This window comes from Perna viridis, chromosome 4, assembly GCF_037379345.1.
Source record: "Perna viridis isolate PV_CMFRI_1.1 ecotype Kerala chromosome 4, ASM3737934v1, whole genome shotgun sequence".
Classification (NCBI taxonomy): Eukaryota; Metazoa; Mollusca; class Bivalvia; order Mytilida; family Mytilidae; genus Perna; species Perna viridis.
The window spans coordinates 45,201,332-45,225,717 of record NC_142448.1 but is presented as its reverse complement, the minus strand read 5'-3'; the positions used below and the strand labels follow the sequence as shown (position 1 = coordinate 45,225,717).

At 31.7% G+C, this 24,386-nt stretch overlaps 1 protein-coding gene across 1 annotated transcript; it reads right to left on the bottom strand.

The window, feature by feature from the left end:
* Positions 1 to 691: 691 nt before the first annotated feature.
* Positions 692 to 16,928, bottom strand: LOC148620248 (17-beta-hydroxysteroid dehydrogenase type 6-like). Its single transcript, XM_088580967.1, has 5 exons — positions 15,998 to 16,928; positions 13,160 to 13,378; positions 11,174 to 11,356; positions 6,540 to 6,672; positions 692 to 1,800 (listed from the first exon to the last, which is right to left on the bottom strand). Exons 1-5 carry the CDS (start codon positions 16,170 to 16,172, stop codon positions 1,464 to 1,466), a joined length of 1,047 nt encoding a protein of 348 aa, XP_088437093.1. The 5' UTR covers positions 16,173 to 16,928; the 3' UTR covers positions 692 to 1,463.
* Between the last annotated feature and the right edge of the window lie 7,458 nt (positions 16,929 to 24,386).

The window sequence follows — 24,386 nt, the reverse complement described above, 5'->3', positions numbered from 1 at the left end:
TATATCATTGGCAACTCATTTATCAATTCCTATAGAATGACTGATCTAAAAAACCAATTCTGAATTTTACTGCTGTGACACATAATTAACTGTTTTCAGAGATTGGTGTAGTTTAGATTTTTTTTTAAATGAAAGTTTTAACTGTTTTAGAGATATGTAATTCTTATTATCAATTCATATTAGACCTTCGCATCTACCGAACGAACAGTAACTGTTATTTATGTGTCTTCATCGTCATACGAATAAATCAGGCTGATTTTATAGACCTAAACTATCTTAAAACTTTTATGATGTAATCTTTTTTATTTTTAATTTTATTTTATTTCTTTGTTGTTGTTTTGTTTTCGTTTGTTTTCAGATTGTTTTCAGTAGACGTTAAAAATATGCCATGCTTTGAAACTTACGTGAGTAAAATAACATTTGTCGTAGAACTTTAATGCATTTGCTGATGCAAGGTTTGGTTTGCTTTTCACTCTATGGATCAAAAAGTTTGCAGATTTTTGTTTTTGTTTTACTTTTGTTTTTTGTTTGTTTTTTGTTTTGGTTTGATTCCTTTTGTGTTTTTGTTTGGTTTTAGGAATTAGTCTGTACTGTGTCTTAGATTACTTTAGACTAATGATCCTTATCATGATAATACTTTTGTTATATATTGTTTCATATAAAATGCACAAGGAATCATATAGGACAGACAGTAAGTATGGCAGTAATATATTTCAAGAAATAAAATCCCAATATCTCAATGTATAACTATCAAAATTTCAACGTACATGGAAAAAAATTGTTATATATCAACTGTGATAGAAAAGATATAAATGAATTGACAGAGTTGAATGAATGAAGGGATTATAAACAATTTTACAAAATTGAAGCAAGAAAGATATATTCATGGATGTAGAAAAGAGTTTCAGATATGATGCGGTGATGAGAATAGAAATGGAAAACATGGTTATATTTGCCCATTAATCTGGGTTGTAAGAATGGAGTAAAACACGTGCAAATGTGTGAAAGAAAAATATCTTCTTTGAAGATCACAGATAACATAAGGGAAAGTACTACGTCATGATATATAGAATTAGATGTCTCCCGCATATAATGTTTCTCTTTCAAGAGGCTCTTTAGCATTTTACTTATATGTATATATACTTGACATGGAATACCACTTAAATTTGATCTCTTGTGTGCTATCATTACTATGCGAGTAAAATGATACCGAAGTGTCCTAGGAAACTTTAACCTCGAACTCTACTGACATTTGAGATACACACGCCGATATGTATCAACACCTCGAGATGAAAATATTAAATCATTTTTATCTAAGATAGATTTACACTGTCTAGTCAATAAAGCCATCCATATTGATCAAGAGAGGTCCTATCCTAGGAAATCATAGCTGGGATAAAACGCACTCCATTCCATAAACAAAACACATCTAATATTGCCAATCGTAGTTATTGTTATTGCCATCAGGGGGAATGTTTTTTCACGGGGCTCTTAACCTTGTATGTTTTCCTAAAGAAGGCATCAGTGGCGCTCTGAGGCAAGTATGTAAGTATAGTTGCCCGGATGTAACTTAGCCAATATGGTACGTATCTATTTTTAGGTTGCTCAGAAGTCACCGCTTCTACCATCTGATCTATAACCTCTTCAACGTTGCTTCTTGCTCGCTTCATTTGTTTGGTAATAGTTTCTAGAAATGATTCGAAATATTCTTCGCCATAAACATCTTTAACTTCAGACGGAGTTTCTGCCCAAGACTTCCGGTTCTGGTTTATCAAGATTTCTTCTGACGCTATGGGGGTTCTAAAAAACAATAGAAACGTTTTGACAGGAAAATGTTTTTAATATGATGAAGATGAAACCTTTTAACGCTTCCGAAGAAACGTTAATTAAAAACAACTTTGATGATTTTTGTCAGCTCTGATTTGATATTTTATACTTAAGACCTTCAAGTATGGCAAATTTTGTAATGATATATATTTGTCCTAAAGCATTATACTGATTGTCATGGTCTGATATGTCTATTGGGCGAAATGTCCGGCATTAATAAGGAATTATTGGTTGTCATATTCCGAAATATCTTTGGGTCGAATTGTCCGGCACTGGTTAACATTATGGTTCTTTTATTTGCGAAAGGTCTTAAAAGATTTCTTTTGTTGCATTTAGTTTCGCTTCATTCTGTTCCATTTTGTATAGTTAAATTGTGTTTTTATAACGATTTGATTCATTTTGTCAGATTGATTCGTTTCAATTCTTTCTTTTATCGATTATTTTCGTTTCGTTTCGATTCGTTTTCGTTTCGCTATTTTTATGACCCGAGAATTATGGGTAATATTAATTACGTAATTTTCGTAAACATCTTGGCGCCATATTGCAAACTATAAGGCCAACCCTTGAAATCTTGGAAAATCTATGATTCGATTTGTATTTAAGTACCAGTCCATATAAAATTCAGACACTGTCCCTATTAAAGTGATTCATGATGAAGAAAACCCCACCAATCATCATATGCTATATTTTTAGAAACAGTTGTACTTTCCATATTCAGATCTGCACTTTTGAGAAAATCATATATTTATCTCCCACTGAAATCAACCAAATCGAACAAAACCAAGAACGATCAGTCTTGCAAAGTGCTTATTTCATGTACAATCTATATATTTTATCTCAAAAGCGCAACACCCCAATGAAAAACAAAGACAGGTTATGTGCTCTATGACGGTTTCTGAACAAAAAATATTTGTGAATTTGGTGGGTTTTAGACATGCATGAATCACCTCCTCTCTAATTTAGACTGATACTTAATTTTCGAAACTAGTAAATATATTCCGAGACTGGTATGGCTCTCAATCGCACATATACAAGTATACGCGAATGAAGCTGTCATTATGCTGTTTTTCAGCTCCTGAAAATGCAGGTCCAAACCGGATATTGATGCTTTTTCTTGCTATAAGTATACAGAACCAAGTTGATAATACAATCATAAACACTCCCTTCGGGAGCGCATTACTTATTATTTGACGCCAGTACACTGAAAAGGTTTCTTGCATGGTGGGCTAAGCATTGGTACACTTCTTTAAATTTCAACAAAATAAGTGGCTGTGTAAAATAACAGCAGCATATGTATTACACCTTGCATTAAAGTCCTTGCTTCTTCTTGCTTCTCCCCATCTCAAAGAAAACCTTAACGATATCTTAGGCAACAAATATCAATTTCAATGGCGGATTCAGGGGGGTCCGATCCTCGGAATCTCCTTTTTTTAGGTGGAGTTTGATAATATCGTGCAAAATTTTGTCAAAAATGAGCAATTAATAGCATGGGACCCCTTTTTCTCCTTGTCCCCTTTCAAAACCTGAATCCGCCACTGAGTTTGACATCCGACTTCATTTACTTTTGACTTTATTTACCACAAATTAAAGTACTTATAATGCCATATTCAGTTGAATAACTGGATTAGGTAATATTGTCACAAATAGGGCCGTAAGAGTAAGGAACAGCATGATTTATCGAATTTTAAAAGGATTAGTTCAATTTTTGATACCTACACCATTACAGTTAGTAAATGATATAGACTGTTTTGCTTAAGGCTTACAGCACAAATGATTTATAGGTAAATTCAAGATTTAATCAAGATTTTCTTATACTTTGTATAAAGTGTCTAGTACAATTCGTTAACAAAATTCCTAAATTTTCCTCTGCTTTGAATTGTTACAATGTAGCAAGAAAAATGAATTAGTTTCATTTTGTCATGAACTAGTGATTTTCAATATTTATTATCAGGTTTTTTTGGGTTTTTTTTTTTGTTATTTTTTGTTGTTGTTTTATTTGTTTGTTAGTTATGCTCGAATAGCATCTTTAATTAATAACGTTTTAATCAGGGTGGTAGATTTGTAAAGATTTTTTTAAAGAGGATTGTTGTGATGATACATGTATTTTTGCTTATTTCATATTTGGGAATATTTTATTTTAAACATTTTTTTTTCAATTTTATTAAATTATTTGTATAAATCAAATTTCACTTAAAGATTAAATTTTCTAAAGGATTAGAATTTAAAGTAGTCAAAGGGATGTTTACAAATTAACAAGAAAGAAACAGGATCATGAATAAAATCTAAATTTGCTTTGCTATGAAAGCGTGAAAAGATCATTTAATAATTTTGAATTTATTTCTAAGAATAAAGTAAAGGATTTAGAAATCGATTTGATTTAGAGTCCATCTTTTAACTGTAAGTGAGAGAGAAGACAATCCGATATATATTTTATTGCAAACCAGAATTGATTAAACTGTCTGCAAAAAAAACTGAATTATATCCGCCTCTGCATCCCAGTTAGTATGGAAACGTATTTAGGACATTTACTTCTTGCCGTTCTCGACATAATATTCAGCATTTTTATTTCGTCATATTCACATTTTTCGCAACAACTGGAGTTTAAAAAATGCGATCATTTGACGATAGTTCATTGTAAAGGTTGATTGCATGATGGGCTAAGAAGCATTGGTACAATTCTTTAAATTTCAATAAAATAAAATAATTGGCTATGTAAAATAACAAGAACATATAAATTATGCTGAAAAAAATGCTGAATTATGTCGAGAAAAGCAACAAGTAAATAAATGTACTTAACACGTTTCCTTGGCTTATAACCTACAAAGTGATAATTTTTTTCCATAATCGACGTCTTCATAAAATCTTTTTGAGTTGCTTAAAGGATCTAAATATAAAATTTGTATTCTGTTTCTTTCTTGTTTATTTAGTTTAATAAATTAGATTAATAAAATTGACAAAATGTATAATATAAAATATTTCCAAATATGAAGTATGCAAAAATATATCATCACATTTTTACGGTTTGGGAAAAGAAAGTAGGTCTTTTTTTTCTTTCGTTTGGAAGTCAGATGTCAATTCAAGTACTTCTCTGTCTATGAATCGGGCAAATTGTATATAAGTAGTGGCACGCGAAGGGAAAAAAACAGGGATTTGATTGCATTATCCAAGTATTTATACCTGGTAACCTCCAGAAATAACCATCAAAGTGTTCAGTTTGCCTTTTCAAGACATTGGTAGGTCAAATTTAATTGAAACGCACTATGGAAAAATGGCGGGAAAATTTTCCAGCACTATTTCCTTATTTGAGCAGTTAAAAGTTATATATGTTACAGATGCTTCAGGATAAATTTGAATAGCTTTTCAGTTGTTTCATAGATGTATAATGTATTGAATATATTTGAGATAAAAAAAATTGAAAATTATGATGTACCGCCATTTGCCTGAATCTTACACAGAATGGTACTTAAGTAATTCATATCAACTTATACTCGGCGTCACATAAATAACATACTGTTAAAATTTGAATAAAAATATTTTCTACGAATTTATTGACACCTACCGTCGTTTAAATTGTCTTAAATGACTTGCTCATTCGTTTAGCCAAACGGCTTCTCCCTAAACATTGAATCGTTAAATTCCGGTCAGATTTTAATTCTCGGTGCCAATATTTACATTGTAAAAAGTCGGCTATGTTTACAGTGATCGGGTTGCTAGGAGATGTTTGCGTTTAAATGGTTTGTCCAAAAACCGAAGAACCCAGAATGCATTTCGGCGTTATTTCGGATATCTCGGATTTATTTTACGCGAACAACGTACAACATCGAGAAGTTGATCAAGCAGACGATTGTCACCGGAGTTCGACGGGAACTTACGAACTTCGTTTGTAAACAAATCGTCCCGTAGAAACCAACATGGCGAATATTAGTATGGGATTTTCCCGTAAGGATTTGTTACGCATGATTTAAGCTAATAAGCGACTTGTTTAGGGAGAAGCCGTTTGGCTAAACGAATGAGCAAGTCATTTAAGACAATTTAAACGACCTGTAGGTGTCAATAAAGTCGTAGAAAATATTTTTATTCAAATTTTAACAGTATGTTATTTATGTGACGCCGAGTATAGTAGGCGAATTTATTTGCAACACCAGACCGTGACAAGAAATTTATTGCTCATTGTTTTGTAAAGATAAATTCATAAAATGTGATAAAGATCAAAGTACAGTTTTCAAATTTAAAGTTCTACCTCTTGTTTAACAAGTACTATTACTTTAATTGATAAAGGTATAAAATCAAAAATTCGCCTAAAAATAGTTTAATGAGATTATTTCTGAAGTAGTCCTTTAGTACCGTTATTGTACTTATTTTCGCGGGTACTTAATTTCGCGATTTTTGGTCTGTGAACATTTTCGCGAGTACTTATTTTTGCATAAATCGTAGTTTTTGCGTAAAGAATTATGAAAGAAATTTTCCTAAGCGTGTGCATATTTTCGCGGATAGTGCATGACCGCGAAATTTATGAAATAGGAATCACGGGACAACGAAAATAATAATAATAAAAAAAAAACGAGTGAAGATAATAATAGTTATTCACCTTCATCGACAACAGTGCGTCCCTCCATAGATTATTGCGACAATTACAATCATGATGCTACTGAGAGTAAAGAACATACAATCGCATAGAATAGCGAAAATAATAATCTTAGTGTCTATCTTACTTGTAAAGTCCAGGTTCTACTGTGACTACACTAACACCAAATTTGGCCATCTCTTGTCTTAATCCATCGGAAAATGCTATACAAGCTTTTTTGGACATTGAATAGGCAGCGAAAGCAGGAACCGTAAATCTACCTGGAGAAGGATTGAATTATTTATTACATATCCACGGAGAAAGCAAAGAGAACCTTTACGCTTATGTTCGGACTGAGAAGCAAATCCATAGTTATTAAATAAATACAGCTTTATGTCTAACACGATTTAAATAAAAAATGAAACATGACTGAAAAAAATCATATTTCATTCATTAGTCAAAGGTCAAGACACAAATTAAAGTAACTAGAGGTATCGCTCACCTTGTCAAAAATAGTCTTTTAAGCCTTCTAATGCAATAGTCAAAAATAGGTTTCAAACTCTTGGCCCTACCGTACTATTATTAAACTCATTTAATCAATAGAGAACATTTAAGTTTTCCACCCGGCTTTCAAATTATAAAATAAATCTCCCTTAGTCACTAAAGGTCAGGGGAGCTAATAACAGAAAAAAATATAAGAAACATGCTAAACCATAAACAGAATAAGATTAGGGTTACATAGGACAAGGGAACCAAACATTACGCCAGCAGTAGTGGATGGATCTTACTGAAGTAGGTTCATCTCAATATGCTGATCAATTTTGTTCCCTGTATAATTTTAACTACAACTACTAAGGCATTTTTACTACTCTGTCGGGTCTCGTACGGACGGGTTTTTAACTACATTCAAACATTTTGAACTTATATGTAAAAAATATGGTCTATTTTTAGTAACAGTAGCCATGTTTTTTTTTTTACAAGATCAAAATCAAAATTCCCCACCAAACGGATTGTTAAAGATATCCTGAGGAATATATGTAAGTTTGATAATGCAGTGCAATAGTTTCTGATGGGAAGATTTTTAAAGTTTAGAATGTAAAAATTGGCAATTCTATTTAAAGGGAAATAACTTCAACATCGGTCAATAAATATGTATGGAAATTTCGGCATAGATCCGTTTCACCGTGCTGATCAATTTTACCCTGTTAGATTGGTTTTCAAGTTATTTACAAAAATCTTCATTTTGACTATAGACTATTTCAGTAACGGTGGTCATGTTTTTCAACTTATAAACAAACTCCACACCTAGATTGTTAATGATACCCTAAGGAATATTCATGTCAAGCTTGATTACATTCCATTCAATAGTTTCAGAGGAGAACACTTTCGAATTTGGGAATATCAAATTCGGGAAAATCCATTTTAAGTCCTAATATGATAAAGGTGAAAACTTTTCACGCTCCCGAAGAAACATTAATTAAAAACAACTTTGATAATTTTTGTCAGCTCTGATTTGATATTTTACACTTATAACCGTCAAGTATGGCAAATTTTGTAATGATATATATTTGTCCTAAAGCATTTTTCGTGGTCTGATATGTCTATTGGGCGATATGTCCGGCATTCATAAGGAATTATTGGTTGTCATGGTCTGAAATGTCTTTGGGACGAATTGTCCGGCACTGGTTGACATTATGGTTCTTATATTTGCTAAACGCCTTCAAAGATTTCTTTTGTTGCATTTAGTTTCGCTTCATTCTGTTCATTTTGTATAGTTAAATTATGTTTTTTATAACGATTTGATTCATTTTATCGAATAGATTCGTTTCGATTCTTTCTTTTATCGATTATTTTCGTTTCGTTTCGATTCGTTTTCGTTTCGCTATTTTTATGACCCGAGAATTATGGGTAATACTGATAACGTAATTTTCGTAAACATCTGGACGCCATACTGCAAACTATAAGGCCAATTCTATCTTGGAAAATATATGATTCGATTTGTATTTAATTATCAAAACTAGCAATATTTTCGGAGATTGGTTTTGCTCTTAATCGCACATATACAAGTATACGCAAATGAAGCTTCCATTATGCTGTTTTTCAACTTCTGAAAATGCAGGTACAAACCGGATGTTGATGCTTTTTCTTGCCATAAGTATACAGAACCAAGTTGATAATACAACCATAAACGCTCCCGAACTCATACCCGTCAACGGATCTTTCTGAAAATTTCGACATTGTCCATCTCATCATGCTGAACAATTTTACCCCTGCAAAATTTTAGCTAACCCCAAGTGTTTTTGAGTTATTTTCAAATTTTGCAATTTGACTTCAATGGTCTAGTTTTAGTAACGGTGGCCATATTTTTTCTACAGATCAGAAATCCCAACACATGGGTTGTTAAAGATACCCTTAAAACATGTAAGCAAAGTTTGTTTACAATCTGTCCAAAAGTTTCCGAGGAAAAGATGTTTGAAAAATATTTCGGAAAATATTTGCGGATTTTCACTGAGTTACTCATTAAATGAAAGGCCTTTAGAAACAATCAATGAGTGTACCATGCTGTGAACGAATATACGAATATAAATACGGACTAAGTCTATTATCAAATCTGTTCCATGGTGAGTGTTCATAAGAAATGCAACAAACAGTTTTAGTTCGCCGGTTTAAAATTTGCTGGTCTCATATGTTTTGAAGCAGATGAAGATGTTTTGTGCTTTGTAAATACCAAGGAAAGGGGGGGGTCACTTCCAATATACCTTGAGTTGAAATATATGAATACGTCATAATTTTTTTCCCTTTCCTATGTCAATTTGCTGTCATTTATTTGTCATTTTTCTACAATTTTACTAGTATTAAATGTATAATTTAATGCTTTTCTGCAACCTGCTGGAAGCCTAAATGGTCTGTTAAGTGTAAGTGTTTGTAAGAATCAGGCAAAATGGGAAAAATAAGAAACACGCATGTCAAAACACAACACGATCTGACAATGTAATACCACTCAAGGATACTTTCTCTGTTTGAAAAGACCCTTATTTGATCTCTGCATCACAGGCTTTTTACAGAATTTTTTCAATAGAGTCTTAGAAAAATTATGTTTTTGACAGAGTTATCTGCCCTTGAAATGTTCATTTTCAGAGCTTTTTAATGAAATTGTAATTCAATGGCCTAGCGTGATATAGCAATTCTTGTCTGTTTTCCTGATTCTGATGACGCAAATAGTCTAATTATACTATCAAAATGGTGTTTTTTTCATACCATGTTTCACCGACTGCCTGATTCTTACAGGGACTGACACTTAATTCAAAACAGAAATTAAGTACACACAGGCATTGTAGTATAAAGTCCCTTGTACACAGTCGTAGAATATATGAATGGGTATGTATTTCTTGCAGACAAATATATAAAAAAAGGTGTTTTTCCAACTCCAGCTGCAAACCTGTACAAAAATTTCACAAAAGTGATCCCCCCGTCGGTGGTAAATACAACTGAAATGTGTTCACACTTAATCAATCTCGGTTAATATCGTTCAATCTGAAAAAGTAATAAAAGCGAAATGCAATACAAATACGTTCTCATACCGAGGCTACAAGCAAAAAGTGTGTTCTAGCACTTGTTCCATGTAAGAATCGTGCAACACCGAATCTTTCTCATAGATAAGGCTTCCGTTTATTTAAACACAGGAATTTTTTTCCTAATCTGTGGAGAATTGAAAAACAAATCGACTTGATCCTTTGAAACGTAACAAAGTTCGAAATATTCTTGAATTCTTGAAAAAAAAACGAACTGATTACCTACCCAAGAAGCAAGGATCTTCGTTTGTAGAGGTTTTATGATGACTACTAGAGTTTAACAAAGGATATGAATGATTATACAAAAACTGTGTTGAGGCTTTGTTATGCTATATATGTATATACATGAAGCTTAAAGGCGTCTCTCTCAAGCTGGGATTTTTTTTGGGGTCATGCTTCTGATCAATCTAAATTTAAATAAACATTCATATGTATTGGGCATAGGAAATGTATTTGTATTGACTTATACGTACGTATTGTACGTATGTACACATTTAAAAAGTAACAAATACGTAACTCATTAATTTGCCTTATTTGGTAGTAGTTAATGACCCAAAGACAGACATAGAAAAATTGATGTATTTTATTGAATTGCGCTGTAATGGCTAAATCAGCTTTGCATTTTTATCATAAATGACAGTAGTTAATCAATGGTGGAGTGCCAATGAACCAATATTTGTCCCAGAGGAACTACATGTATTACTGAGATCTGTGTCAACAAGATATAGTAAATGAATATTTTATTGGAGATTCGTAAATTTCATTATCCGGTTAACTCAATGTTTATTTACTAATCCGTGTAAACAACATTATATAGGAGAATAAATCGGTATTCTGCCGTAAATTCAGCGATTGAGGGATCGAATGTGCACTGTATAGAGAATCAATCTATTCCCGTCAGCGAATGGCTGTAAATCTATTGTTTTTAATATATTTGCACAATTATCATACAGTTATAATGCATTAAGAATGCTTTATTGGAAGTGATGGCTGTTTGTTTTCTAACATCTAAGTTGTAAAATCATATTTTATTGTCTTTTAGTCAGTTGCTCTGAACAGCTGTAGTCAAAAGAATATAATGACTTCCTTGGTTGCTTTTCTTTTGTGGAAAATTTACGTTTCTTAGGTTACCTAAGTTTTCGGTGTGTCTGAAAATGGCAATAAGTGTCGGAGTAGATATAGTTCAATCCATTGGCCATATTTAACTCACCTGCTAAACTCGCCACATTTATAACACGTCCCCCAGCTTCTCTCAGAAGAGGTAAGCAGGCTTTGGTAACTCTAACAACACCCAGAACGTTAACGTCTAAGAGCTGCTGAAATTGTAAGACCGAGCACCATTCTATTTCTTGGAAAAGTGCTATCCCTGCATTATTGACAACTGCCCATAAAACTGAAATAAAATTAATTTAATCAAAAACTGGTCGCGAATTTTAAGACAGAAAGCATATTGTAGTAAATATACCCTATTCTGATATGATGTTTAAGAGCAATGAATTCTGATGAAATCTTAGGCCTACGAGCCTCAAGCCCCTTTCGATTTCCGTAGACGAAGTATCGAACAAGGACATCGAAAGAAAAAGGATTTTGACTAATTCTAGCAAGTTAATGATTTTTTTAGGACAGCAATTAAAAGCGATAGAGTGTGGCGCTAGACTAGTGTTTATGCCAGCTAAGCATTATCACAATTTACGAAATTATCACTTCGTTTAACTTAAATGCGTTTTGTGATAAAATGTCTTGAAGGAATAGTTGATACTACCTGTCACTGATAATGGATTTGTTGCCTATCAGTGAGTTTGATATAGCGTAAAGTTGTTCATTGATATTGTATCTATATTGAACATTATATGTCAAAATATCTATTACATACCGTATTAACCCGAGACACCTAAATCAAACCAACGGCCACCGAGGGTTGATACGGTTGGTGATACTGATCATTGTATCATTGTATCAAGCCTGCTCCGAGTAGGGATGTGATATAGGGTGAGATACTGCTATAGGGTTTAAACAATCACTTACAATACATAAAACACGTTCATTTTTATCTCCGTTATAACATCTACAAGAGACTCAGATAACAACTTCTCAACTGTGAAATGTATTCAAAGTCGCAGTCTTTATAAAAATCAGGCAGGAAGTTAATATTGCATGTAAACAAAAAATACCATGCAAATTTACTATTATTTCTAATTCAGAAACAGTCATATGACTATATAACCTCTTACTTTGTAATTCAGTGCACTTTTGAAGTACAATTATATAGAATGCTTGTGAAATTGGCACTTTGAGAGTTATCTTTCTTGATTTTGCTGATTGATTGGGAGATGAGACTGTAGGAGTATGATATTTTCTCTAAAATACAGCTCTGTATGCAGAAAGGACATAAGTTCCGTATGCACATGGTGTGTATACATCGAAACGACATTGTTATTTCGTTGGATTTTTCTTCACTATAATTGACAGTGCCTAAATTTTGTATTGAATAGTACTTCACAATCCGATTATAGGCCTGATACAGACTCTATGATTGCCGTTCAGAAATTGTCGAAATTAGAATATTTCTACAGGATTATAAATGGATTAAACCAATAAATGTGTTGAATAAAAGTAAGTCCAAAGTGCCGAAGTCCCTACAAGATAAAGCACTCATAGTTGATAAATACCAATAAAATTGAAATATAGCGGTGTAAACAAAAAAGGACAGGTAAAGGTGTACAATGGAAGTCTAAACATTCTTTTAAATACATGTAGTTAATTGGATAATAGTTCTTAAACATAATCACAATACAATATTTAATAGTTAAATGGACAATTATTTAAAAACAAGATAAAACAATAAATTACTATACAACACGCTAACTTAGGTATATCTTCCACGGACCTAATGCTATACAATCACAACACGGTATTACACAAGATCAAACCTTCTGTCTTTTTCATAACATGCGAGAAATATGTTGTATAGAAAATTGACACTAGTAACAAATACACTATATGAAATTGAAAAAAAAAAACACCAAATGGACGTGTCTTATATACAAGTAATAAGCTACTTAAAATATAAAATTTTGGGGGAAAACTAAAGTTATTATCTCTTGGAAAATGGTGGAGCTGAATTTAATCGACAAGGGACGATAATTTCCGAGAACTTCGTAATAATCCCTTTTCGTTGGTTTTCAATGAAACCTACCGTTTTCAGTACCCTGCATTTTCTCTTTGACAACTTTAATGGCACCTCTAACCTGCCAATCATCAGTAACGTCCATCGGAACAACAGTGAGTTTATCTGAGCAAGCCGCTTTCAGCTCCCGCGCACCCTCTCGGTCCGGGGACAAACATCCAGCTACCACTAGGAAGCCCGTATTGTCGAGGCGACGAGCGAGTTTGTTACCAAAACCACTATCACATCCTAGAAATATTTAAGTAATGATATATCTTGTTACATTTATCAGAAAAATTATGATTTTATCATTTATTTGCAAATAGATGGAAACCGAATAGCAGAGAAAAATCTGTAACGGGAGTCTTCAGTATGTGCAAGTTTCTCAGTGAAAATGGCCAGTTAACACTTTGAAATCTGACTAAGAAAACAGCAATACCAATCTAATCATATAAGTAGTGTGTTATTCTTTTAATAAATGATGGAAAAATGTTCGAACATTCACTAATGTATTCGCTTTTCTAGATTTTACGTGTCTATATCAACTACTTATATTCAGACTAAATAACCTTATTAAGACACCGTGTTGTGTGGTACGTTCGTGCACTGGGCTCTGTAACTGTAACACTGTCGAAATGAAAACTCAATTAGAAACACATAGTTTATTTGACCAAGTACAAAACCTTTGCTACAAAACAATGGTGCACATCGCTTATAAATGCATAACGCTTAATAACTTCAAAATTAACCGGTATGACAATGCAACTGGAAGCGACTGACTAACACCCTAAATGTTTGTTCACTGTGCCATAATTGTAGCTTGACAGAAAACCAGAAATATAATTTCATGATAAATTAGGTATAAAGAAGCCGAAAGGTCCGAATAAGTCTAAATCAAAATATTCTCCCGGAATGTTACATTCCTATGAGAAAACGGCATTTATAACCGTAGATAAGTTAAGAGGAAAGAAGTGCAGACTGTAATAGTCTTACCGCGTCGAGACAATGCGCTACACACCTGAATGGCTATTTATAGAAGAAGCGATAAACTGTGATGAACTCGCTTAAATACTAAATGCCTACTGAACTGACCAATCATTGCGACGATTGTTACTCATGTGTTATTAACTCAATCTCGTTTTCAAACACATTAAGCATATGTAAAATACAGAGACTCAACGGTTAACGGTAAAACACCGAGCTCAGCTCATTACTATTTATATCCATAACGAAATCATGTGATAATCACGTGATAATAGCAAAACCACATGTACATGTAAATAGATTAAAGTCACTTCCATTACAAATCAAACCATGAAATGATTTACATATGCACAACTGACACAGACAGCATTATTGTACGGAATTATGTTGGTTTAAAAAAAAAATAGAATAATTGAGTTAACATTGTTAATAAAAAAACAAAACAAAGATGAACAAAAGAAAAAATACATAAAGCTGTGACAACCAGTAATAAAAAGATGTTCTGAAAATAAGTTTAAAGAGTAATCAAGGGAACCAAGGTTATAGACGTTTCATCCTTTGTTCATTCGATCTGTCCATGTCCTACAACATTTTTTATATAAAAAGGACTTAGTAAATTTTACAGAAAGGTTTTAATTTCATTCTATATATTAAACTTTATTAGACAAAAAAAACCATGATTTACTTCTCTTCCGGTTCTTATTTCATGGTCGTAATTTTACCAACAATGAAAATGAAATCAAGTGTCAAAAGTTGACCATTATTTCTTTTCATATCGCAATCGAATGAGGAAGTGAAAAGAAATAAACTCTACCGGCCTGATATGAAAGATTTTATCAACAAAACTGAAAATGTAAATTGCTACTTTGAATGTCAAATAAATCAACGTAACCTTGCGTGGTTATTCGAGGCATTCATTAACTTCAGAGCATGGGGCCTACAAAACGAAATTATAAATTATTTCGTACAATAAATTATTTCGTATAAGATAGAGATCACGATTAAATGAAGGTAGCAAACAAAGTATTAATGGATTCAAAGTGTGTGTGTGGGGGGGGGGTGGGATAACAGAGCACAGTCATAATAAAAACGATGGTCACGATGGGATAAAAGAGGAAAGTGAAAGAAACCCCTTTAGTATGAAAGTAGAACTAATCAGTCCGGAGGCTAACTTCTATACAGATGGTGAAATGGTATACATCCTTATCACAAGTTTCTTTGAGCAAATAGACGTTTGCTTAATTAATCCATTAATCCACAATTAAAAAAGCTTAGACGGGAAGTTCGTGACATACAAGCAAGGATCTATGTACAGGCTGTTTAATTTACATACAATGAATTATACCTCGGTGCGTTTAACCTTTGTGGTTTTTCTTAATGTTTATTTCATAGCTTTCTCTTGATAATCTGTTTATACGAGACCTACATGTGTCACAAAATAAACACGTTAGCTTGTTTTATTTCAGATTAATTTGTTTTGCCAGTGAACATGTTTTGAACTTAGCTGTTTTTGTTTACTGAGGAATGTGCTGTTGTTTAAAAAGACAAAAACAGAAGTTTTGCTTTTTTTTTCCTTTTTTTTTGCAGGCTGGTCTAATTTAAAATGACATCTGTGAGCTTAGCAGAGGTTTGTAACAAGAATTCTTTCCATGTTTTAATGTAGTAGCACGTCACTGAAGCTCATGAAAGTATTTCACCAATTATTTATTCGGTTCACGCGATTGGTAAGAATTAAAATTTCAATTTTTATTTTTATATAAATATATATATACGTTTTAAACTAACTTGTCAGGTGCAAATTTTCACCGTGGCTTAGGTTTGTTAGAGATCTGTGAATGTATTATAGACTTGTTATGTTCTAAAATTTATAATTTAAAGGCTCACCTGTGATAAAAACAATTTTATTCTTCGGCGATACATATCCAGTCTTTTTTGGAAGAAGTAGAATTCCAATCCCAATTAAACACAGTCCAAACCACAAAATTCCAATGTCCAGCCTCCAAAGTAAGAACGATATCGCGATTATTCCAAATCCAGCTTTATTATTGTTAGAATTCATATTTTGACAAGATAAAATATCGAAGTATAAATAAATCACCCGTCACTTACACACAATTACAACAAATTAATCTTTACCTGGGCTTTAAAACCGACGATAATGTTTACAAACTAACGTTACTGTCGTTCTATTTAAATGTAGACTGGGGTCAACAAACTAATGCAATCTTTTTAGAATGAAACGAGAAGTTACTAGTGTTACACTTTTTCATCTGATAAATTATCCAGCTCAGAGATAAATGAAATACACATCTGGTTTAATTACAATTATTCTCTGTTTGCTCCATTAGATATATTTGAAAAGTTGCAGAAAGCATTCAAAGAATCTTATTAGTTTCGCGCAAAACTGCAGAGTTGAGATGTTATCTAATATATCTCAACATGGATTCGATGTACCTTTTAATGAATTGGTTTTTACGTCACAAAAATGTTGAAAAAGCTACTTCTAATCCCAATACGAATTATAGCAGTTCCCATGAAGATTTTCGCACTATTTTATAAAAACTTCAACTCGCAATTGCAGCTCTATAATGTTGAAGGTACTATCAAAATATCCCAATATTCAAAACATCAGTGTTTACAAAGACGCCAGCTAAACATTTTCCACAAAATAATTCCTCACTAACGAACATATGTTACTTTGTCTTTCGTTTATTTATTCGCTTTCGCGTTGCACTCTTCATTAATCACAATAAAACAATTTCTTTTTATTTACGTATCAATATGTTAACTGATCTAATGCGCCATGTTCTTCATTAGACACAAAACAAGGATGAGATTCCAGATGGACGTTACTGACATAACCCGGACATAACTACTCTGAAAAGTTCATACATAATAGATGCTTATCCAGATTGGGAGCAATTAATTTCTTTATATAACTATTAAATTGTATTCGATCTTGTTAGGGGATGTCGGCTATACAATTTTCCATTTGTACTGTTCTAAATATCTTATGTATTGAAATTGAATCCCTCAGTCTGTTCGGATTTTTTCTCCAATGGCAAAAAAATATTTGGAATTACGACAGACACGGGACAACACGGAATGATTACTTTATTAACTTGATAATAAATTGTAAGTCCTTAACGAGGACGGTAACCGAACTTAGCTTCATTATTCCGCATTGTTGTCAGTGTTTTATATCAAGATAATCGGAACGTCGCCCATCTTTATTATACTGTTTGAAAGAGGCAAGAAAATAAGCTGATAAAATGGCCCTAAAAACAATTGGTATGTGTAATTGAAAAGTTACATAATAATCAGTTCATTGTGCTCGACAATCCGATTGTAGCAAGTTTGTACAATTAAAAGTGTAAAAAACGCCTAGATTAAGTTATTTTCAAACCATATTTTGTTGCATGAATGAAAGTGTTCACACTCAAGGTATAATGATACCTTATTTGGGACATGCTCCCTACAGTATTTTCCAGTGAGTAAAACGTTGGAGTCAACATTACAACTGATAATTGAAATGTGCTTTGAATCAAGCATTTTCATTTTTCATAAAACCCTTACAATTAAAATATTTTAAAGTTTTTATTGAGGAAAGACTTTTGAATGTGTGAATATAATAATTTGCTGCATGCATAAGCACGAGATGAAATAAAAATAACTCCGTCCCTAACAGGCACGTCCTTAAACCACATTACTTGTTATCAATAATTCCGTAAAACATCCAATTAGTGATGTATTTATCAATCTTACATGCAGCAAAAGCAAATATACACTGCACTAAGCTGAAATCGGGGACATGAGATCACCAAAACGAACCAGCTCTACTTGTCGAGTGTTTGTTGATATGCTGTTTGTAGAGCCATATCAGAAATCTGTAATTTAAATAATTGATACACGAGAAAAGCAGACAATCACGTTCTGGTTCATGTTTTCAAGTGCATCAGAGATTATAATATTCTCATTGATTTTTATCGAATTTACTTCGTTTTTTATATAGACCTGTATATTTCCCTATACGTCTATGGTCCAATGAAAGTTTTTCATTTCAAGGTTTCAACATAATACAACTTCTTTTCTTCAGTTCAGTCAGACATACAATTCATTTCTGTGTCGTTTTCAGATCAGTTGAACTTTTCTCTTGTTTTCATATCAGTCAGATTTCTACATCTCTCTGTAAACTTGTCATACTTTCACTTCTATCTTTCTACTTCAGACACCATTTACTCTCTCTCTTCTCTCTTCTGTTGAGATCATTTATTTTCCCTTCTTCGTGGTTAGATCATTTGGTTTGCTTATTTTATGGTTTAGAAATATAATTTCCTCTGATTTCATATCAGTCTAATTTCCACCTCAACCAGACATTCTTTACTATGTGCTTGTCAGACCATGCATCAACTACTAGTACTATCTGTCACGTATTTTCCCGACATTTTCCCGACATTTTTCTTGTTTTATCAGTCAAATTAGTTCTTCATTCTTGTTATATGATAAATCACCACTTACTTCTCACTTTGGATCATAGAAAAAGAATAGATATGGTGAAATGCACCAAATGCACCAGCCTATAACCCAAATACAAAATAGTAAATATTTTCAGAGATCATCAGAAGGCCTTCAACAAAACGTAAACACATGTACACCTTTAGATAACCTCTGAAGAGTCCCAACAACAAAAGTAAACAAAACATTCTTAAGATTTCACTCTTCCTACAAATTTAAAATAGACCAAATTAATGTTCATTTTTATTGCTTCCATGTCATCTTAAAACACTTTTTTCTCTTGTTTTGAATTCAGTAGACTTGTCATCATTCACATCTGTTTTGTTTAAGTTAGAGAAAATATTGCTCAGACTAGCTCAGATAAACAATACATCCCCAGTTGCATGCTTGTCGGTCAGATAACTAAAATCGATTCTTCTCATGGAATAATATCAGTCTTACAAACTCAAACCTACATTTCTCATAGAATAATATCAGTCTTACCAACTCAAACCTACACTTCTCACGAGTTAATATCAGTCTTACCAACTCAAACCTACACTTCTCATGGAATAATTTCAGTCTTACCAACTCAAACCTACACTTCTCATAGAATAATATCAGTCTTACCGACTCAAACCTCCACTTCTCATAGAATAATATCAGTCTTACCAACTCAAACCTCCACTTCTCATAGAATAATATCAGTCTTACCAACTCAAACCTACACTTCTCACGAGTTAATATCCTGATTCAGTTTGACCAACAAAAACCAACACTGCACATGTGTAAATATCCATATGACTAACTCAAAAGTTCCTATGAGTTAAAACCAGTTCCCTCAACTCAAACCAACACTTCTTTTAAGTTTATACTAGCTATACTAACACAAATCTCAACTTCACATTAATTACTATCAATCATTTGGGACAACTCAAACCTAAAGATCTTGTGTGTAAATATCTGTCGGACCAACTCAAACCTGAACTTCTCATGAGTAGATATCAGTGAGAGCAACTCAAACCTAAACTTCTCATGTGTAAATATCAGTCAGACCAACTCAAACCTAAACTTCTCATGTGTTATGACATGAGGCCAAACTCAAACCTTAACTTCTCATGTGTAAAATATTAGTTGGACTAACTCAAAACAATATATCTCAAGTATAAATATCAGTCAGATAAACTAAAACTTCTCATGAGCTACTATCAGTCAGACCAACTCAAGCTAGAATTCTCATGATTTATAGCGGTCTTATAAACAAAAATCTAAATTTCACACCAGTTACTATCAGTCCGACCAACTTAAACTTTCACTTCTCATGAGTTATATCAGTCAGATCTTCATTTTTCTTATTGTGAAGATCTGTCTCCTTCAACATTTAATGGATAAGAAAACTGAGCATAGTTTTGTAAAATAAATATTTTATTCTCCACAAAAAAATTAATGATATATTAATGTAAATGAAAATGACTTTTTTTTCTATGATTGCACAGTTACAAAAATTTCCATTTGCTAGTCGATAAATAGGGTTTTTTTTACAAATATAAAGTTTATATTAATATTTATGTTCTGATATATTTATCATGATTAATTCATTTCTGGTTTACACATCATTGAGGTAATATATTAAATCAATCTAAATAAGTATATTTTGTAGTTCAGATAAAAGACACAACCCTAAACCATCTAGATACTTATTAGTAAAATAGAAAATACCATAAAATTTGAGTATGATATTAGCTTAATATTGGGAAAACAGAGATAAAAATTAGCAGTCAACCTGTAGTCCATGGCTACCTGTACTAGATTTAGAGCTGGCCTAACAAACTTTGGGTAAAATTTAGCTGAACATAAAGAAAATAATAAATAAAAATATGGTCTGGGCTACCAGCTTGTATTTCCTAATTTTTACCCCTGGAAAATGAAAACTTGAATCATATGTCTTTGATATTTACATCTAAATTCAGACAAAATGATAGAAAAGATGAAATTGGAATATGCTTTAAGAACAGAAATGAGATTGAGTGACCTAATTTTAAACAGGGCATGTGAAATGAGTGTGTGATGATACCATCATTTTTTTCATATTTTATGATATCAGTTTTTTGTTGAGATCTGCCCAGTTTTGTTAATGCTTTAAAAATTAAAAAAATTAACATATATTATGCACGTAAATGACTTGGTCGTGATGTATTGCTATGGAGAAATGAATGAGTATTGTCATAAAAACACATCAGTTACAAAGTCTTAGAAACAAAAACAAATTATTTCTATACCTCAGTAGAATAATCCCACAGTCAAACAAAATGTACACATTTTTTTCCTAAGAAGGGCATATTAAATTAGAGAATAGTTAACAAAGAGAGATACACATGTATGTTTTAAATATACAAATTTTGTTAAAAAAAAATTCAAACTATGCATGTTCTAGAAACCTTCACCAAGGATAAGCACATACAACCCTATCAACTCCTGCTGAAAATACCCCTTAAAATAATTTATTAACTTTTTTCTAAAAAAAAAAAACATAAGGTCAATAATATATGTTTATGTATATTTATATTTGTTAATAAATTCTGTTTTAAAAATATTAATCTATGCCCTTCTCAGCAGTTGTAAAGTAGGATACAGGGAAGAAAAAGACCAGTAAATTTTGATATTCTTAATAGACACGGTACATATACATACAATTTAACATGGATGATAATACATACACAGAGTTATACCTGGATGAAACTTAATTTGGATTTCATCAAATAAAATGTACAAAACAAAAAATAACTTAAAAAAAAAACAATTCTCTTCTTACGATACCAATTCTTCTCACCCAAAATACAACATGTGTATCACATTCAGAGAGTTGTGAACTCTGCTTTTAATTAGAGACCTGTAACATCAAGTTGTGATACCAGTGTATGCATCTGTTAGGTGTGATATATGTAGTTATAAAAAAAGTTCATACAAAAGTACACCATGTTTTGCCTAGGTTTGTATGAAGTGGCAGAAAATACATACAAAATGGAGCCTAATTTGAAAAAAAAACCAATATTTTGGGTATGCTATAATATATCACCAAAAAAAGTTAGAACTAATACAATTTCTATAGGAAACAAAGTTTCTTCTCCAAGTTGATAAATCCAACATTTGTATGGCCTTTAAAATAATCATATATGGCAAGTAAAAGCAAAAAGTGCTTAAAACCTTTAGAAAATTCTGAAACATGAAATGCACAGATTGTGTAAAAGATGAAAAACAAACTGTGTAATATTAGTAGAGAATACATAATTGACCTCAAAACAAACTTGATCCCTAGAACACATAAGTGGGTTTCTTTCATAAAAATGTGAAAATTTTAATAAGCCCCTGATTGCAGTGACAACAAATGCTTAAAGGAGGTAGACCTAAGGTAAGGGACATAACTCTTGCAATCAGTGATATGTTTGTATCATATTCATTTTCACCAAAGCCTATCAAGCTTTCATTTGAAATAGAATGAAATCAGTCTAAGTAACTTTGATGCTTAAATGAGATTGATTTCAAATGCTGAATACAAACATTCAAATGATTTATAAGAGTTGTTTACCTTACCCTAGGTCTACCTCCTTAAGTTCAATTAGTGATTAATAAAATCAAGACTTTATTTCCGGTCTACTGGCATACTAATACAAACTTATAGACCAAGTTCATGTAAGTAGTACCCCAAATACATGTATAATGCAATAACTTTTATTGGCTTATCAATCTCATGTTCTTAAAATATAAATAACAGCACTTCTTAAGTGGATGCAGAGAGGATTATTCGAGTTAGCAGCAAGTCTGAAAGGGTAAGAGTCAACAGCTGTATTTTTTTCTTTAAGACCTCTGAAGCTGGCACTATTTTTTTTTATTGGCTATGATCAATAAATAATTACATTGACGAAGTATATACTGTTATAAATCTCATGTTCATAAAATATAAATAAAAGCACTTCTTAAGTGGATGCAGAGAGGACCATTCAAGTTGGTAGCAAGTCTGAAAGGATAAGAGTCAACAGATGTATTTTTCTTTAAAGACCTGAGAAGCTGGTATTATTATCATTTTTTTTTGGCTATGATCAACAAATAAATACATTGACAAAGTAGCAGTGTTGTTTGATATTGCCATTAGTAGTTCAGTATCTGGGCCAAGTTCATAAAAAATTCTCAAATTGAGATTTTCCTAAAATCTTCAATTTCAAGTGAACTGATTGGTAGAAATTTGAGTTGAGGAAGGATTTAAGGAAAAGCTCAATTGGAGATTTTTTATGAATCTGGCCCATGGGCAGAAGCCTGGGAAAATAAACTGGGAGGAAATACCAAAGAAACAGATGCTGGAAATGCAAAGTGCTGAGGAGTTCTATCCATGATGCATATCACACAAAATGCAAATATTGTAACACAGCTTTTCTTATTTATAAATTTGTTAAACTTAAAAAATTCAAATCAAAATAGAATTTTTTTACATAATGATCAATTTTGTTTACAAAAATTTCATCAAGATTCAGACACAACATCAACAGTTTACACTATAAATTCATATTTAATGCAAATTTTATGATTAATTTTTTTTTGTAGATATTTAAGTACATTTTTAACTTCATTTCCATTTCATGTTTTCATATGTACATGTCATTTCATAAAAAAAAAAAAAATTAATAAAAAAATATAAACTGATTGCTTTCATTCCTTTTCAAATATGACAAACAACATTACTTTTTTTTATAAGAAATTTAAATTTTTAAATGAACATAATTTACATAAACATGAATGTTTTGACTATCAGTTGAACAAATCATCAATTCAACCTTTCTGCTTAACAATCCATAAAATTTTACTTCAAAGTTTATGGGCCATCATTTTAAATATCATTTTGGGCATACATAACAAGGTAGTTTTAGAATACAAAGTCAAGTATCAAAAAAAAAAATTTATAAGTGTAAAAAAGTTAGTCAATCTGGAGGTCATTTTGCAGTTGTGACTTATGTTGGAATATGATATGCCAACCCTCTCCCCTTTTTTGATGCTCATAAGCCCAATGACAATAAAGAAAATATTTTAAAATAGTGAAAAATGAGCTTCCCTTCATTAAAATAAACTTCTCTTAAAAATATATATTTCTATGTCAAATGTCTGTGTCAACAAAATTTTCATTTTGTCCAATGAAATTAATTCTGCAAACATACACAAAAGTTTTCAAGTTAATTATCATTCTCCATTCTCATAAAATGTTAGATTAAAAAAAATTTGTTTACTGAATACTTATCATGTTAAGTATTTTGCTTTCTTTAAAAACCATTTCTTCATTTAACAAGATACTGATTCCAGAAAACATGTAATTTAAACCTTATAATCTGTAAACATCAAAGCCTATTAAAAAACAAAAATATTTCATGTATGAACTATATTTCTTGAAAAAAAAACACTCATGACTTAATAAATACATGTACTTCCTTTAAAAAAAAATAAGAGTTTTTACTTTTAAAAACCTTACTTACATACATCTTGGAAAATTTCAATTTACTGATAAAGTAAAACAAAATAAATTCCTTAATTTTCTTAACAATATAAAATGTAAGTGTAGTTGAAATATACAACTACTGATGATATACATGTACATGTAGCTTATAAGTAATGAATTATTTCAACAGTTAAAGTATCATGTTACCATTTTAGTAATTTTTCATGTTTTACAGCATACATTGCATTTCTCAAAGACTCTCAAAAACAAAGAATCTATTTTCCCAAAACAACTTTTAAA